The 16,076-nt window shown below is 44.7% G+C and overlaps 1 protein-coding gene across 15 annotated transcripts in view; it reads right to left on the bottom strand.

Annotated features, from left to right (window-relative positions):
• The window catches only part of LOC137347622 (centrosome-associated protein 350-like), a 157,807-nt gene that overhangs the window by 71,980 nt on the left and 69,751 nt on the right, over positions 1–16,076 (bottom strand). For 14 of the 15 annotated variants that reach the window (XR_010968980.1, XR_010968981.1, XM_068012197.1 and 11 more), the window contains one exon: positions 14,407–14,647. Coding sequence is in view for 13 of the 15 variants with exons in the window: in XM_068012197.1 (XP_067868298.1) it covers positions 14,407–14,647 (241 nt within the window). In the remaining 2 variants the exon portion in view is untranslated. The remainder of the gene's footprint in view (positions 1–14,406; positions 14,648–16,076) is intronic. The other variant, XM_068012202.1, reaches the window with a different exon arrangement.

Genomic DNA, 16,076 nt, shown 5'->3' with positions numbered 1-16,076 from the left:
TAAAAGACATTCTTTATCGCAAGTTTTTTTTTGCATACAGCACAGAAGCAGGCCATTCAGCTCAACAGGTCCAGTTGATGTTTATGCTCCACACGAGCCTCCTCCCATCCAACTTCATCAAACCCCATATCCTTCTATTCCTTTCTCCCTCGTATGCTTATCCAGCTTCTCCTTAAATGCATCTATGCTTTCACCTCAACTGGTGGTAGCGAGTTCCACTTGCTCACCACTCTTTGGTCAAAGATGTTTCTCCTGAATTCCCTATTGTATTATTAGTGATTATCTTATATTTATGGCCCCTAGTTTTGGTCTCGCCCGCAAGTAGAAACATCTTCTCAATGTCCACCCTATCAAACCCTTTCATAATCTTGAAGACCTCTATCAGGTCACCCCTCAGTCTTCTGTTTTCCTTGGCAATTGGGCGGCAAAGTGGCGCAGTGGTTAGCACCACAGCCTCACAGCTCTAGGGACCCAGGTTCAATTCTGGGTACTACCTGTGCGGAGTTTGTAAGTTCTCTCTGTGACCGCATGGGTTTTCGCCGGGTGCTCCGGTTTCCTCCCACAGCCAAAGACCTGCAGGTTGGTAGGTAAATTGGCCATTGTAAATTGCACCTAGTGTAGGTAGGTGGTAGGGAATATGGGATTACTGTAGGGTTAGTATAAATGGGTGGTTGTTGGTCGGCACAGACTTGGCGGGCCAAAGGGTCTGTTTCATTGCTGTATCTCAAAATAAAATCAATAAAAAGAATTATAACCTCTCAGTTCTGGTATCATCACTGTACATCTTTCTGGCACCTTCACCAATGCCTCTACCTCCTTTTTATAATATGAAGACCAGAATTGAGCACCGTACTCCAAAAGGGGTCGAATCAAGGTTCAATACAAGTTCAACAGGACATGCATTGGGGAAACTGGATGCTCTGGCAAGTTAAGGCACTACTAGCCTTTCCAATTATGGAACTTAGCTTGAAACATCTCACTTTGGTGGGTGAAGATCACAACTTTCTGATAATCAATTTTGGAATAAATTTGAGTCAATCTGCAGCCAGCTCCCAGCAGGTTTGGGCTGAGAGAACAAAATCACACATAATCGAGGAATGATTGGCAGCAACACACAGAGGAACCGAGGTGATAAATGGAACAAGTCACATCATTTTTAATAAAAATTGGAACCAAATTTCCACTCAAATTTCCAGTCAGCCTGCTAATTCGTGGATGCAGAATTGGTTTGCCAACTCTCCAAGACTGTCCTGGAGTTTCCAGGAACTGAGGACTAATCTCCTGGTTGCTGCTCCAAGCAAACACAGGGAAGAAAAATCATAGTGCCATTCAAAAAATTGTGTGTTTTCATTTCCTTTCAATGCTTTTGTTTGTTAGTTTCAAAGATACTGCATCAGAAGGTTGTGGATTCAAGCTTCACTCCAGGACTTGAGCATAAAAATCAAGGCTGACTCTCGAGCGCAGTACTGAGGGAGTGCTGTACTGTCGGAGGTGCCATCTTTCAGATGAGATGTTAAACTGAGGCACCGTCTGCCCTAGAGCATGGTACCCGACCCGAACCCGATGGGACCCGACAAAGTGCTGGGTCAGGTCTCTGTTCCGGGTCCGGCATTCGGGCTCGGCTCGGGTGAGCTGGGTCGGACACAGTGACAGCCAGGACATCAAGGCGGGAAACACTCCGCACTAGTCTGCAGTGAGCGATTCCACCCAAGGTAGAGCACAACCTCTTCAATAAAGTTGATTATATTCCAGTGGCCGGGCCAGGTCGGGTCGGGTACGGGAAAAAAGTGAAAGGACTCGGGCCGGGCCGGGCTCGGGTCAGAAGTGGTTCTGTCAGGCTCGGGTCGGGATTCATTTGCAGACCCAAGCAGGCCTTTAGTCTGCCCTCTCTGGAGGACATAAAAGATCCAATGGCTCTATTTCAAATAAGAGCAGGGGAGTTATCCCCAGTGTCCTGACCAATATGTATCCCTCAATCAACATCACAAAAACAGATTACCTGGTTATTACCACATTGCTGTTTGTGGGAGCTTGCTGCACAAATTGGCTGCCATGTTTCCTATATTACAACATTGACTACATTTCAAAAGTAATTAATTGGCTGTAAAGTGCTTTGGGATGTCCAGTGGTCATGAAAGGTGCTATATAAATGCAAGTCTTTGTTTTTACGCTTTTACCAACAATTGCACAAAAAGGTTAAAGGTCACCTTCATGCACTATGTGAATAGGTGTATTGAGATCACATGCCCAACAACCATGTTAATTCCTAATTTTCTAATTTACAAATCAGAAATACAATTCGCCACATGTGCACTCCCAATCGGCCACATCTGGAATCCCAATGAGCCACATGTGCCTATTGAATAGTGTCATGGACAGAACTGGGCCAGGTTCATACCGGAAGGCTAGTCGTTTGGGTGAGGAACGAGAGAGCTGCTGGATCTCATGGAACCAAACCTCAGCTTGAATCACCATCTTCAGAAGAGGAGAGGAAATTAGACGGGAAAGCAAGGAAGTAAAACAAAACAAATATTGGTTGACCACGGGTGAAAACGAACTTGCAGCTCTGTCATTTTGAGTGGATCAGATTCCTCCTTCATAAAGTCCCTTGCCTCCGAACAGAAGGGAGTATCTTTGTCGCAAGGTCGACATTCCAGCACACTATCACAATTTCTAAGGCAATGCATAAGGATGTGGATAAAAACTGTGGGTTTAAGTCCTGACATATCCCCATTCAGAAAAAAAGTCTTAAATTCTTCAATGTACCATTTAACCAGGCAGTCACATAGAGCTGTGATATGCTGTTCAATAGCAATTCTGTTACCGAATTACATATAATACCATTGACCAGCAATTAGTCATGAATCCGGGATCTTGCTGTGCGCAAACTGGCCGCCTTGTTTTGTTACATCACAAAAGCGACTACACTTCAAAATTACTTCATTGGCTGTGGAGCATTTTGGGATGTCCTGTGGCCATGAAAAGGTGCTACAGAAATGCAAGTCTTTCTTTCTTGCATTTATATAGCGCATTTAATGTAGTAAAATGTCTCAAGGGCACTTCCCAGGCTCTAAGTATCAGCACGAGGGCCTGAAATAAAGCCTGTCCAGAAACTGGGGATTTTTAACTTGAGTGTGAAAAGCTGCCATGAATTCTCCATGATTTTCTTTTCATGAATTTTCCCAGGAAGGGAACATTGGTCCCCACAAATCAGTAGACCTGGGGAGATTTTGTGAGAGAGGAGGATTTCTTGCCTGCTTTGGCTCTTTAGTAAGACGTATACTGGTGACAGATGTCTTATTTTTTTTTGCACGGAAACACAGCTGCCAAAGTGTTTTGCGCCACAATCAGCTTATGTAAATCTCATTGCATTTCTGCAGTAATAAGCTGTTCCTTTTCCTGGCACGGAACGCCACAGAAACAGCCAAAGGAGCTTAACAGATTGTGTTTTGTCCCAAATACAGAAAAATACCAAGAAATTATAACACAGGCAGTCCAATCAGCCTCTGTTGGCTTTAATGCACCCCCCAACTCCGCCCAACATGAGCCAACTAATGTCCTAATCACATCAACCTGCCCTGTTCCCAAATCCTATCAATCCCACTTCTCTCATCTGCCTGTCCAATCTAATTCCAAATGTTCAGATAGTTTCGGCCTAAAGCACTAACCCTGGAAGAGAATCTCCCAGCTTCACAATGCTCTCTCTGTGAGAAGATGCTCCTGCTCCCTGCACTTAATCTCTTACATTTAATCTTCCATCTTTGGCTCCTCGCTCCTGACCCCTCAACGACTGGAAGCAATCTGCTTCTACCCTGTTCCATTGTTCCACAATTTTAAACATGTCTTTCATTATCATTGTAGCGTTTGATTGATCTGGGTTTTATTGTATTAGTTTATCCACTTATCTGTGTTCACTGTGTTTGATCACTTAAGAGTGAAAACGGAAACTAGAAGGTTCGACAGCAAAATAAAACACACTGCTCTGAGGATACATTGTACTGGGATCGTGTAAGAACTAATATATTTTAAAGTGCTGTAAATAAACCAGTTGGTGGTTTAATACAAGTGTGATATCTGCATCGTTCTGAGATAAATCAGATAAACATACTATATCCAGCAACCCGGCAGAAACATAACAATCACCACACAACCTGTGTTGTTCTAATGAAAGAAGGCCCCCTTTTCCAAAGACTTTGTCTTTCCTTAACTGAATGAATTGCACTTTTGGAGAGTCGGTGCAGACACGATGGGCCAAATGGCCTCCTTCTGAACTGTAACAATTCTGTGATTCATACCAAGCACCCTCCGAGTGAATCTGTGCTGTACCCTCTCTAAAGTCTCAATATATGTCTTCTAGAAATAACTTTTATTGGTAGAGGAAGACACACTCTCTTCATCCAAAGGTTTATTTTTAAATCAGAAGCAACAGAAGTAGCCTCCAACAGTCTATCTCACTCATTATTACCGGTGCCAGGCATACCCTAATAAGTTGATGTCAGCTGTGACTCAACGTCTCTTCTTCTGCACTCTCACTTCTGAATCAGAAAATTATGGGTTCAAGTCTCACTCCAGATACTTGAGCACAAAATCTAGGCTGGCATGCCCAGTGCAACACTGAAGGAGTACTGCACTGTCAGAGATGCTGCCTTTCAGATTAAACTGAGGCCCTATCTACTCTCTCAAGTGGATGTAAATGATCCTATGGCACTACCCAAAAGAAGAGCAGGGGAGTTCTTCCAAGTGTCTTGACCAATTTTTACCCCTCAACCAACATCACTGAAACAGATGATTGGGTCATTTTCACATTGCTTTTTGTGGGATCTTGCTGTGTGCAAATTGGCTGCTGTGTTGCACTAAATTACCACTGTGACTACACACCCATCAACATGTCACCAAGGCTTCATTGACAGCACCACCCAAAACTGCCACCTGCACCACCTAGAAGAACAAGGGCAGCAGTTGTACAGGAACATCATCACCTCCAAGTCACGCACCATCCTGACTTGGAAATATATCGCTGATCCTTCATTGTCTTTGGGTCAAAATCCTGCAACTCTTGACCTAACACACTGTCAGTTTACTTTCACCACATGGACTGCAGTAATTCAAGAAGGCAGTTCAGTCCCACCTTCTCAAGGGTAACGGGAAGTAGGCAATAAACTCTGGCCTTGCCTACATAACTCATATCCTGAGAATGAACAAGTTTAAAAATTTAAAACACTTCAGAAATGTTTCATTGACTGTAAAGCACTTTGGGACATCTTATGCTTGTGAAACGAGCTATATCAATGCAAGGTTTTATTTACTTTTTCCTGAAGGCGGTGCCTCCTTAATAAATCCCTCCATGGCCTCGCCCTCCCCTCCCTATCTCTGTAACCTCCTCCAGCCCTACACCCCTCCCTATCTCTGTAATCTCCTCCAGCCCCTACACCCCTCCCTATCTCTGTAACCTCCTCCAGCCCCTACACCCCTCCCTATCTCTGTAACCTCCTCCAGCCCCTACAACCCTCCCTATCTCTGCAACCGCCTCCAGTCCCTACACCCCTCCCTATCTCTGTAACCTCCTCCAGCCCCTACACCCCTCCCTATCTCTGTAACCTCCTCCAGCCCTACACCCCTCCCTATCTCTGTAATCTCCTCCAGCCCCTACACCCCTCCCTATCTCTGTAATCTCCTCCAGCCCCTACACCCCTCCCTATCTCTGTAACCTCCTCCAGCCCCTACACCCCTCCCTATCTCTGTAATCTCCTCCAGCCCCTACACCCCTCCCTATCTCTGTAACCTCCTCCAGCCCTACACCCCTCCCTATCTCTGTACTCTCCTCCAGCCCCTACACCCCTCCCTATCTCTGTAACCTCCTCCAGCCCCTACACCCCTCCCTATCTCTGTAACCTCCTCCAGTCCCTACACCCCTCCCTATCTCTGTAACCTCCTCCAGCCCCTACACCCCTCCCTATCTCTGTAACCTCCTCCAGCCCCTACATCCCTCCCTATCTCTGTAACCGCCTCCAGTCCCTACACCCCTCCCTATCTCTGTAACCTCCTCCAGCCCCTACACCCCTCCCTATCTCTGTAACCTCCTCCAGCCCCTACATCCCTCCCTATCTCTGTAACCGCCTCCAGTCCCTACACCCCTCCCTATCTCTGTAACCTCCTCCAGCCCCTACACCCCTCCCTATCTCTGTAACCTCCTCCAGCCCTACACCCCTCCCTATCTCTGTAATCCCCAGCCCCTACACCCCTCCCTATCTCTGTAACCTCCTCCAGCCCCTACACCCCTCCCTATCTCTGTAACCTCCTCCAGCCCCTACACCCCTCCCTATCTCTGTAACCTCCTCCAGCCCTACAATCCTCCGAGATCTCTGTAACCTCCTCCAGACCCTACACCCCTCCCTATCTCTGTAACCTCCTCCAGCCCCTACACCCCTCCCTATCTCTGTAACCTCCTCCAGCCCCTACACCCCTCCCTATCTCTGTAACCTCCTCCAGCCCCTACACCCCTCCCTATCTCTGTAACTTCCTCCAGCCCTACAATCCTCCAAGACCTCTGCATTCCTCAAAATCTGGCTTCTTGCGTATCCCTGATTTTAACCGCTCTCCACCTTTGGGGGCCGTGCTTTCAGCTGCCTGGGTCCTAACTCTGGAATTCCCTCCCCAAACCTCTTCCTCTCAACATTGCTCTCCTCCTTTAAGACACTCCTTAAAACCTACCTCTTTGACCAAGTGTTTGGTTACCTGGTCTAATGTCTCCATCTGTGGCTCAGTCAAAAACATTTTTTAAAGGTAATACTCTTGTTAAGCACTTTGGAGCATTTTGCGACATTAAAGATCCTACATAAATATAAGATGTTGTTATAAAGTCCCTATAGGTTCATTGATCATTAGCTCAAGGGGGGAAGAAAAGCTAACGGATAGTTATGAAGTCTTGTTAACCACAAAGTGAGCATGGGATATTGGTCTAATTGTGGAAGGATTTCACAGCACATAGTCACAATGTCCCGAAAACCAGCTCCCATTTCTGCCTTAAGTCTAGAGTATATAGTAACATACACCAGTGGGGTCTTGCCTGCACTTTGTTGGGTTCTTTTACTTAGACAAAGAAAGGGCAAAGCAAGAGGATACCTGGCTGGCGCACACTAGAGTGAATGGCCTCAAATGTGCTGTAAAATTCGACAAACAGCTGATATTGTTCCAGAACCTGCTGAGGAGATACAGTAACACATGGTTCTGCCCTGAGCTGAGTGTGCCAGTTTAACAAGATACTTTCCTTGACTGAAACTATCTAAAAGACTGCTATTAATGCAACTGCTCTGTTTAAGATCTGTCAAGTTGAGCCAGCACTCAGGAACACCTCAAGCAGCTGGAGCTGAAAACTGCACAACACAACCTACAGGGCCGAGAGTGGCATCATGAGCCCATCATTGGTCCTTTTCAAGCAACCCGCCACCAACCCTGGCACAGAATTCAGATGGAGATTTGATGTGTGAATCCAAACAAATGATGAGGTGGCTCCCAGGAAGTAGCTACATGTTCCAGTATCAGAAAACAAAACTGTTTAGTTGAAGAAAGATGCACAGTTTAACGTTAGCAGTCTCTTACATAGGCAAATTTGGAATGCATCCTTAACTCCCCTGCAGTCACTTCCTCCCTTTCCAAGTCTCCCTTCTCCCTAATCCTCTCTTCCTGATTATCTTTATTCCTTCTCCTCCCTTCCCAATTCTCTCTTCCTCCACATCCTCTCTTTCTGAGTCTTCCTTCTCCCTCAATCTCCCTTTCCAATCCTCTCATGCACTCCATCCTCTCCTTCCGAGTCGCCCTTCCTCCTCATCCTCCCTTTCCTAAGTCTCCCTTCCCCCCCCACCGCCGTCCCTCCATTTTCTCTTTCTGAGTTGCCCTTTCTCCCCATCAACCTCCCTTTCTGAGCCATGAAATCTGCTCCAAACCCAAGCATGAATTTTTAACACAAGAGTCATTTTGTTAAACGTGTCGAGGGGACAGAAGTCTTTTTTAAAAACGCTGACAATGCAGCTGACCTTGATCCGGGAAGAGGAAAGCGGAGAGCGAAATCCAGGGCAAGTGTTTCAGCTGCCTAATCCATCTGCAATTGTCAAGCACTAAACAATCTCCTTAAAAGAATTTATCTCTGCAGCATTAAGCATCACAGCATCTATTGTTTGAGGGGCGTGCGTGTGCGCGCATTAAATATATTAATAGACCAAAAAAATTATCTGCATGAAATTATTACCATCTCAGAAAAACAGCTCCAAGTGTTTAAAACACCAGCAGATTAGCGGAAGAACCAATCACAACGTCTCTCAGCAAAATTAATTTCATGATATAAGCCCTTGAGATGCAAACTGCCACCAGTCTGCAAAACTATTTTGTCATGTTAAGATTATTAAGCTCTATCCTCGACCCTCATTCATCCGCCATTAAGTGGTCTTTAGGTTCAAAGAAAGATTACATTGTTTTTGAAAAAAAAAAGCAATATACTAACAATGCATTTTCAGTTCAGAGCGTGGCAGTGCCTTTGTTCGATGTTCCGAACCTTCCAAAGCTGCATAGTCACAGAATTACATTGAATGTACATCACAGAAACAGGCCATTCGGCCCAACTGGTCAATGCCAGTAATTATGCTCCACATGAGCCTCCTACTCTAAATGTGAAGGTGAGAAAGTGTCTGAACAGTAGAAGGCCATTCATAGAATCATAAAATAATTCAGCCCAGAAGGAAGCCATTTGGGCCTTTGTGCCTGTGCCAGCTCTTTGGTAGAGTTATTCAATTAATCCCACTCCCCTGCTCTTTCCCCATAGCTCTGTCATTTTTTTCCCTTTGAGTATTTATCCAATTCCCTTTTGAAAGTTACTATTGAATCTGCTTCTACTGCCCTTTCAGGCAGCGCATTCCAGATCACAACTACTCACTGTTCAACCCATTAAGCTTGCACCATTCAACTACCTTTCTTGCAGAGAAAATTTAGGTAAAGAGGGAAGGGTCCAAGTACAGGACACCAGTGAGACTGGAGAGTGAGAATGAAGATAAAAAGTGTGAGAATGGAGATAAGAGTTGGAGTTGGAAAGGACCACACTGCAGATGATGGATTCAGGTAGAAGTTTTCAGATAGTGGATAATTTGAGTCGCAACTTTACAAATTAATGGACAACAGGGCTGGAGTGAGGAGGGGAAGAGGGGGCAGGAGGAACACCAGCAAAATTCACGAAGGTGAAGGAAAGGTAGAGTGTCGGTAAGAGAGACTGATGAGATGGCACAGGGCAGGATAACTACAGAGGCTCAGATCGCATGGTCAACGAGAGGTGTACCATCAGAAAGAGAGACCACACTGGACATCAGACACTGCAAATGACCACAGGATGTGACTCTCATGGTAAGAAAGTGGTGACCCAAACACTTATTCCAGGGGACCTAATCTACAATCTCACTCTGAATGAGCACTAAAACAGACCCAGAGACACCACTATTCAGGCAATGCCACTCTGAAATCACAGCAGCTGAGTAAAGAACTGGCACCCTCCTTTTCAAAATAAAACAACAGTCCCAAAGCACGGTACAATCTGTTGTCTATGTATAGTTTTGTCCACTGGTCGGATTTTGAACTGAATAAGCCATTTTACAGCAATATTGTTTTTCCCAACAATGGATAGCATTCACACAAACACATCTCACTCGTTTAAACACTGAGCAATTAATAAAAATATGTTTTAAAATTCAACATTAGCCACTTAAAAAAAAATTGAACCTTTATATATTAAGATTAAAACAATCGCCCTGAGTTGTAACTGCTATTGTGTCCGATCCGGTAATCTCCAGACGTGGAAAAGGCTTTTTCATTAAATAGATGCAAATGGGCTTCACTTGTGCAGTCTTTACTTAAGCTACTGATTAATCCCCCAGAGACTGTGCTTCTGTTCAAGTTTTCAAACTCGCAACAAATTGCGACAACATGGAAAATAAAACTACTGGCAGCCGAGCTGATGTTTAGAGCTGCAATATTATTTTACACGCTTTGATAGCGAGAAATGAACTTGCATTCCTACAGTGCCTTTTCACATTTCTCAGCCTATCTCAACAAACTTTGCATCTAATGAATTACTTTTTTTGTGTGTGTATTAAGGGAGCCAATTGCACACACAGCAAGATCCCAAAGACCTCAACAAACAGCTTGACTTTGGTGGTACTGGTTGCAGGACGAATGTTGGCCAGGACATTGGGAGAACTCCTTATTCTTCTTTATATAGGGTTATGCCAAGTGCAGGAGACATGTTATAAACTGAATATCATCTTGCACGTATACCAATGGGATTTATAGAATGCATTTAAAATGGGGGTACAGCATATAAGGGGAGATTTTAGCATCTTCTGCAGGGTTAGTCAACAAAATAGTGTGTGTTAATTGTATATCAATTGTGATTAATTATATGCAGGTAGAGGGCATTCATTGGGGTCTCACTAAATGCACATATAAAGGAGGCACTGACTGAAATTGAGTGGGGGGGGGGGGGGGGGTTGAGTTAGGAGCTATATGCTTGCAATCATTTACTTTGTGAATAAATGTAAGACTGAATAAAGATTGGCTCCAGTTTCATCCTTCAACAACTGGATGACAACACTGTGGGATCTTTTACGCCCACCTGAGAGAGCAGATGGAGCTGTCTCATGACTCATGTCTCATCCAAAAGAAGGCACCTCTAACAGTGCAGCACTCCCTCAGTACAGCACACAGTAATCTTGAATTATGTGCTCAAGCCTTTGGAGTGGGAATTAAACCCACCGCCTTCAGAAGTGAGAGTGCTAGCCACTGAGCCACAGCTGACACTGCTGTGACTGATGGTAGAATGCAGGAAAGTTGGGGTGGTGGTGAGTGAAAGAGTAAGCAGAAGAGTGCCCGCCTATCTGGTTCTCCAACTGTCAGGTGGCAGCAGCATCACAGCGGGAGTCAGCAAAAGCTCTTCGACAAAGCATGCCCAAGTCACCAGCCAAAACGGTTCTCAGAGAATGTACAACATCCCTTTGGGTGAAGCTCAGCTGGACTGGAGATACCTGGAGTTAATCAAACATTGCTGCTCTGTCCCAAAGGGAAAGGGAATGGAGCAGTGTCAATATTTATACAGAAGAGAAAAGGGGAAAGAAACCACAGATAACGATCAATGGGCATTAGGATTTAAAATGAAACTCGACTGCCACAGTTACTTTCAGTTCATAATCAATTCTTTTAACTGTGAAAAATTAACTGTGCTGTTTACCGAGTGAGGAATCATTTATACAGAGGACTGGTGTTCTCCTGAACTGAGAGTTCTTTCCCATTAAGTAGAAATTACATTTAACAAGAGGTCTCGTCATCCCTCAATCTTTCTTAAAGGTTCATGTTAACCTTACTTTCCAATTAAAAGGCTAGAAACACACACACACACACACACACACACACACACACACCCCATCACGGGGGAAGGTGCAGCCAATTGATCTCAGATGGTTTCTTTTTTGTCAACTTCCTCTCCCTTGCTAGAATCATACAGCAGTATGACACAGAAGGAGGGCATTCGGCCCATTGAATCTGTGCCAGCTCTTTCGAAGAGCAATCCAGTTAGTGCCACACCCCCTCTCTTTCCATTTTCCCCTGCAATTTTATATCCAATTCTCTTTTGAAGGGCTACTATTGAATCTGTATCACCACCCTATCAGGCAGTGTATTCCAAATCCTGAACACTCATTGTGTAAAATGGTTTCTCCTTACATGGCCTCTGGATTCTGTGGGTGAGCACACCACCTCAATTTGATGCCTGGCTCGACTTGCACCCTAGGGTTGGAGTTACAAACACAAATACATCCATGGGCCACCTGTGTGTTGGCTCATAGCAACAAATTGCATTTATAGAGCACCTTTAACGCACTAAAACGTCCCAAGGCGCTTCACAAGAATATTATCAGACAAATTTTGCACCCAGCCAAATAAGATGATATTAGGAGCGATTATCAAAAGCCTGGTCAAAGAGGTAGGTTTTTAAAGAGCATTGTAAAGGAGGAGAGAGATGGAGAGGTTTAGGGAGGAAATTGCAGAGCTTATGTCCCAGGCAGCTGAAGGCACATCTCCCAGTGGTACAGCGATTAAAATTGGGGATGCGCAAGAGGCCAGAATTGAAGGAGTGCAGCAATGTCAGAGGGTTGTGGGACTGGAGGAGATTACAGAGACAGGGAGGGGAGAGGCCATTGAAGAATATGAAAACGTGGATAAGAATTTTAAACAACCAGGTGTTGGCAGACCAGGACCCAATGCAGATCAACGAGCACAGGTCATGTCATACAGCACAAACCAATAACATTTAAAGTGCACCTAGTTTAGATATAACAAGGAAAGTTGACAAATTGCATCAACTGTAAGTGCACAGAAAAACAGAGCTCCAGTGTCATCTAGTGGACAACATATATATTGCAAGCCTTAGAAAAATACAATAGGAAAGGATTTGTGTTTATTTCATAGCTTTCACATCTGCGGGTGATTCCAAAGCACTTCACAGCCAATGAAGTACTGATGAAGTGCAGTCACTGTTGTTATGAAGGGAAATGCAACAGTCAGTTTGCACAAAACAAGCTCCCACAAATGATATAACATGACCAGGGTAATCGGCATTTGTGATGTTGAGTGATAAATATTGGCCAGGACACCAGGGAGAACTCTCCGGCTCCACTTCAAAACAGTACCATAGGATCTTTTACGTCCATCTGCGAGGGCAGACAGCGCCTCGGTTTAACATCTCATTCAAACAACAGCACCTCTGACAGTACTGCCCTGGAGTGTCAGCCTAGATTGTGCGCTCAAGTCTCCAGAGTGGGGCTTCAAACCACAACATTCTGATGGCTGAGTTGCCAACAGTAACTTCCATCACATGACCTCATCCTCCCAACAGCCCCGTCCTCTGTGCTCCCACCACTGGGTGATCTGTCAAGCCTGGCCACTACTGGTCAGTAATGGCGATTGCAATACCCACAATTCTCTGCTCTCCAGAAACTACTCTATTGATTGTGTGGTTTTACTGACACGTGTGTATCTGCACTATATCCTGGGTATGTCACAGGATCTGCCGTCTGTTGAAAGTCCGGTGAGTGAAATGAGAGAAGAAAATACCCCAATGATTTTTCTCTTATGTCACTCACAGGAGAATCCAGGAAGATCAATTAATCTTAAAGTGCAGACAACTCCAGGGCAGCCCTAAATCAGGGGCTTCTTGGGTTCATGCCACAGAGTCTCGCGGGTCACATACCAAAGTTAAAGCAATGCGGTTGTTAATTTACAAGCTGCAGATCTCTGTGTTTTCATTTAGGATATTATTCCACAATGAGGAATCAGTGCTTTCCAAATCTCCAGGCCCATAAAATTCCAAACAAACCCGAGAGGAAGAAATCGAGGCATAACTAGAACAGAGCTGCCGGGCCCTTGGGGGCCACGTACGCAGCACAGGCTAGAGTTCGAATACTTCAGCTTTCAGAGCTGGTGTTATCTCGCATTCCATTTTAAATAAACTAATAGGTTTCCTCGTCGTCACTAACAGAAAGGCAACTCCACAAGTTGCATGGAGAGTCCAGCATGAACTTGATAGGCCGAATGGCCTCCTTCTGTGCCTTTATAACTCTATGACTCTGTGTCCCCTTGGCTTTACTAATATAAAATCTATTTAAACTTCAAATAAGCTCACAATCTAAATTGCGATATTATTATCAGTGTCGACAAGACACGATGGTCACCCCTAGAGCGAGCTAGGTGTGGAAGAACTGCCTGGTCATGTTACTCCACCTAGCATAGTGTGGGGCAGGTTTGATGGACCAGCTGGTTTTTTCCTTACCTGTCAATTTTGTAAGATCAAATGATACTCAGCCTTGTGAACCCCACCAGCAAGAACCCAGCTGATTTAATAGGCAATGTGACACCGCTACTACCCTACAGGGATTTTCAACTGAGGTCCAAATCACAAGTAATGACAGACATTTCTGATGTGCATTAAACACCGCCCCATGTTAAGCGGCCCACTTCTATGCGTCATTTTGAAATCTCTATCTTTTCCTCTCTTTTGATTGAGTAAATAAGGAGAAACTAGTGACAGAAAGGTCGATAACCAGAATACACAGATTTAAGATGACCGGATAAAAAACAGAGACGTCCTGAGGAAGTATCTTTTTAACAAGGCAAGTTATTTCGATTGGGAATGTACTGCCTGCAAGGGACGGTGGAAGCAGATCCAATAATAACTTTCAAAAGGGAATTAGTTAAATACTTGAAGGGAAAGAAAATTACAGGGCTTTGAGGAAAGAGCAGGGGTTTGAGACTAATGGTTAGACACGATGGGCCAAATGGCCTCCTTCTGAGCTGTATGATTCTATAATTCTTCAGTACCTCCCGTGCGACACACCATTCTCTACACATTGCGGCTTGTGAATATTCCGATGATTGCCACACACCACTTTATCACGGAGTTTCAGCGACAGCCTCTCTGTTGTGCAGTACCTGCCGCTCAGAGATCTGTTCTCGCGTTGGGCTGCTTCCAAAGGGAGCTCATTTGTTCTGCCTTTCCTTGCTGCTTGATGGTCCACTTTGCTGAAGGATCTCTGGACATCAGCACTGTTATTAACTAATTCTGAGATTGAAGGTGAGCAAGAAGAAATAAAAATGTGGATTAAACTACTTCCGACACTTTAAAGAGCAGAGTACAACAAGTTTAACAAGTGACCCTCAAGGTACTTGGTAAAAAATAAAACTTGCATAAATAAAAAGTAAAAATCATTGAATGATGAGATATCATCAGACTGTTCCTCTCTTTAATGGGGAATTATAACAGCTGCCCATCGAATTGGAGAATATTGGTGCAGAATCTTTGAAAACCTGAGAGATCTCTACAAAGGCAAACAACAATAACTGTAACAATTTATATTTATATAGCACCTTTAATGTAATAAAATGTCCCAAAGCATTTTTCAGGAGCATTATAAAACAAAGTATGACACCGAGCCACATAAGGAGATATGAGGTCGGATGACCAAAAGCTTGGTCAAAGAGGTAGGTTTCAAGGAGTGTCTTAAAGGAGAAAAGTGAGCTGGAGAGGTGTAGGGAGGGAATTCTGGAGCTTGGGGCCCAGGCAACTGGAGGTGCGGCCACCAATGGTGGAGTGATTAAAATTGGGGATGCTCAAAAGACCAGAATTAGAGGAGCGCAGATATCTCAGAGGGTTGAGGGGCTGGAGGAGATCACAGAGAGAGTGAGGGGTGAGGCCATGCAGAGATTTGAAAACAAGGATGAGAACTTTAATGTCAAGACGTTGTTTGACCGGGAGCCAATGTAAGTCGGCGAGCACAGGGGTGATAAGGGAATGAGACTTGGTGCGAGTTAAGACACGGGCAGCAGAGCTTTGGATGACCTCAGGTTTACAGAGGGTAGAATTTATTGCCCATCCCTAATTGCCCTTCTCAAGGCCTGGCCAGCGACGCCCACATCCCGTGAATGAATAAAAAAAATATGTAGGAGGCCATAAATAATAATAAAGAATTATAGTTGGTCCAGCTACAATCTGCGCCATCTCTCTCGACAACAGAGATACAGGATAACAAGGAGCTGCCTGGATCTATCACTTCACCATTGGTGGTTTCAGAAAGAGATCCAGGCTTCTGCTGTTCAACTATTGGATGCCAGAAATTAAGAACAAAAGCTAATTAGATCAGGACATAAATCATGTACAGATCAGAAGTTTTTCTGCTACTGGACTCACAGCCCAGAGGTCGGATTCCAAATCCCATGATGGGAATGTGCGAAATGGTTCACTAAAGCTAGGAACATGGGGCATGTCCCCAGGAACAAAATAAAAGATCAAGAAAACGGGATTGGTCATAAAAACCGATCTGATACATTAATGCCCTTCAGAGAAGGGAACCTCCCATTCCTCTTCCCCTCCCCCGCACACACCCCCAAACCCAGTCTACCCTACACGTGTCTCCAGTCTCACAGGGCTGAATTTTACAAGCGGCTTCACACTCTGATCTCGGCGCTCCGCTTGCATGGATCCGCCATCACTG

Source organism: Heterodontus francisci, chromosome 32 (genome assembly GCF_036365525.1).
Source record: "Heterodontus francisci isolate sHetFra1 chromosome 32, sHetFra1.hap1, whole genome shotgun sequence".
Classification (NCBI taxonomy): domain Eukaryota; kingdom Metazoa; phylum Chordata; class Chondrichthyes; order Heterodontiformes; family Heterodontidae; genus Heterodontus; species Heterodontus francisci.
The sequence above is the reverse complement of the archived record's forward strand: the minus strand, read 5'-3'. Positions and strand labels throughout refer to the sequence as shown.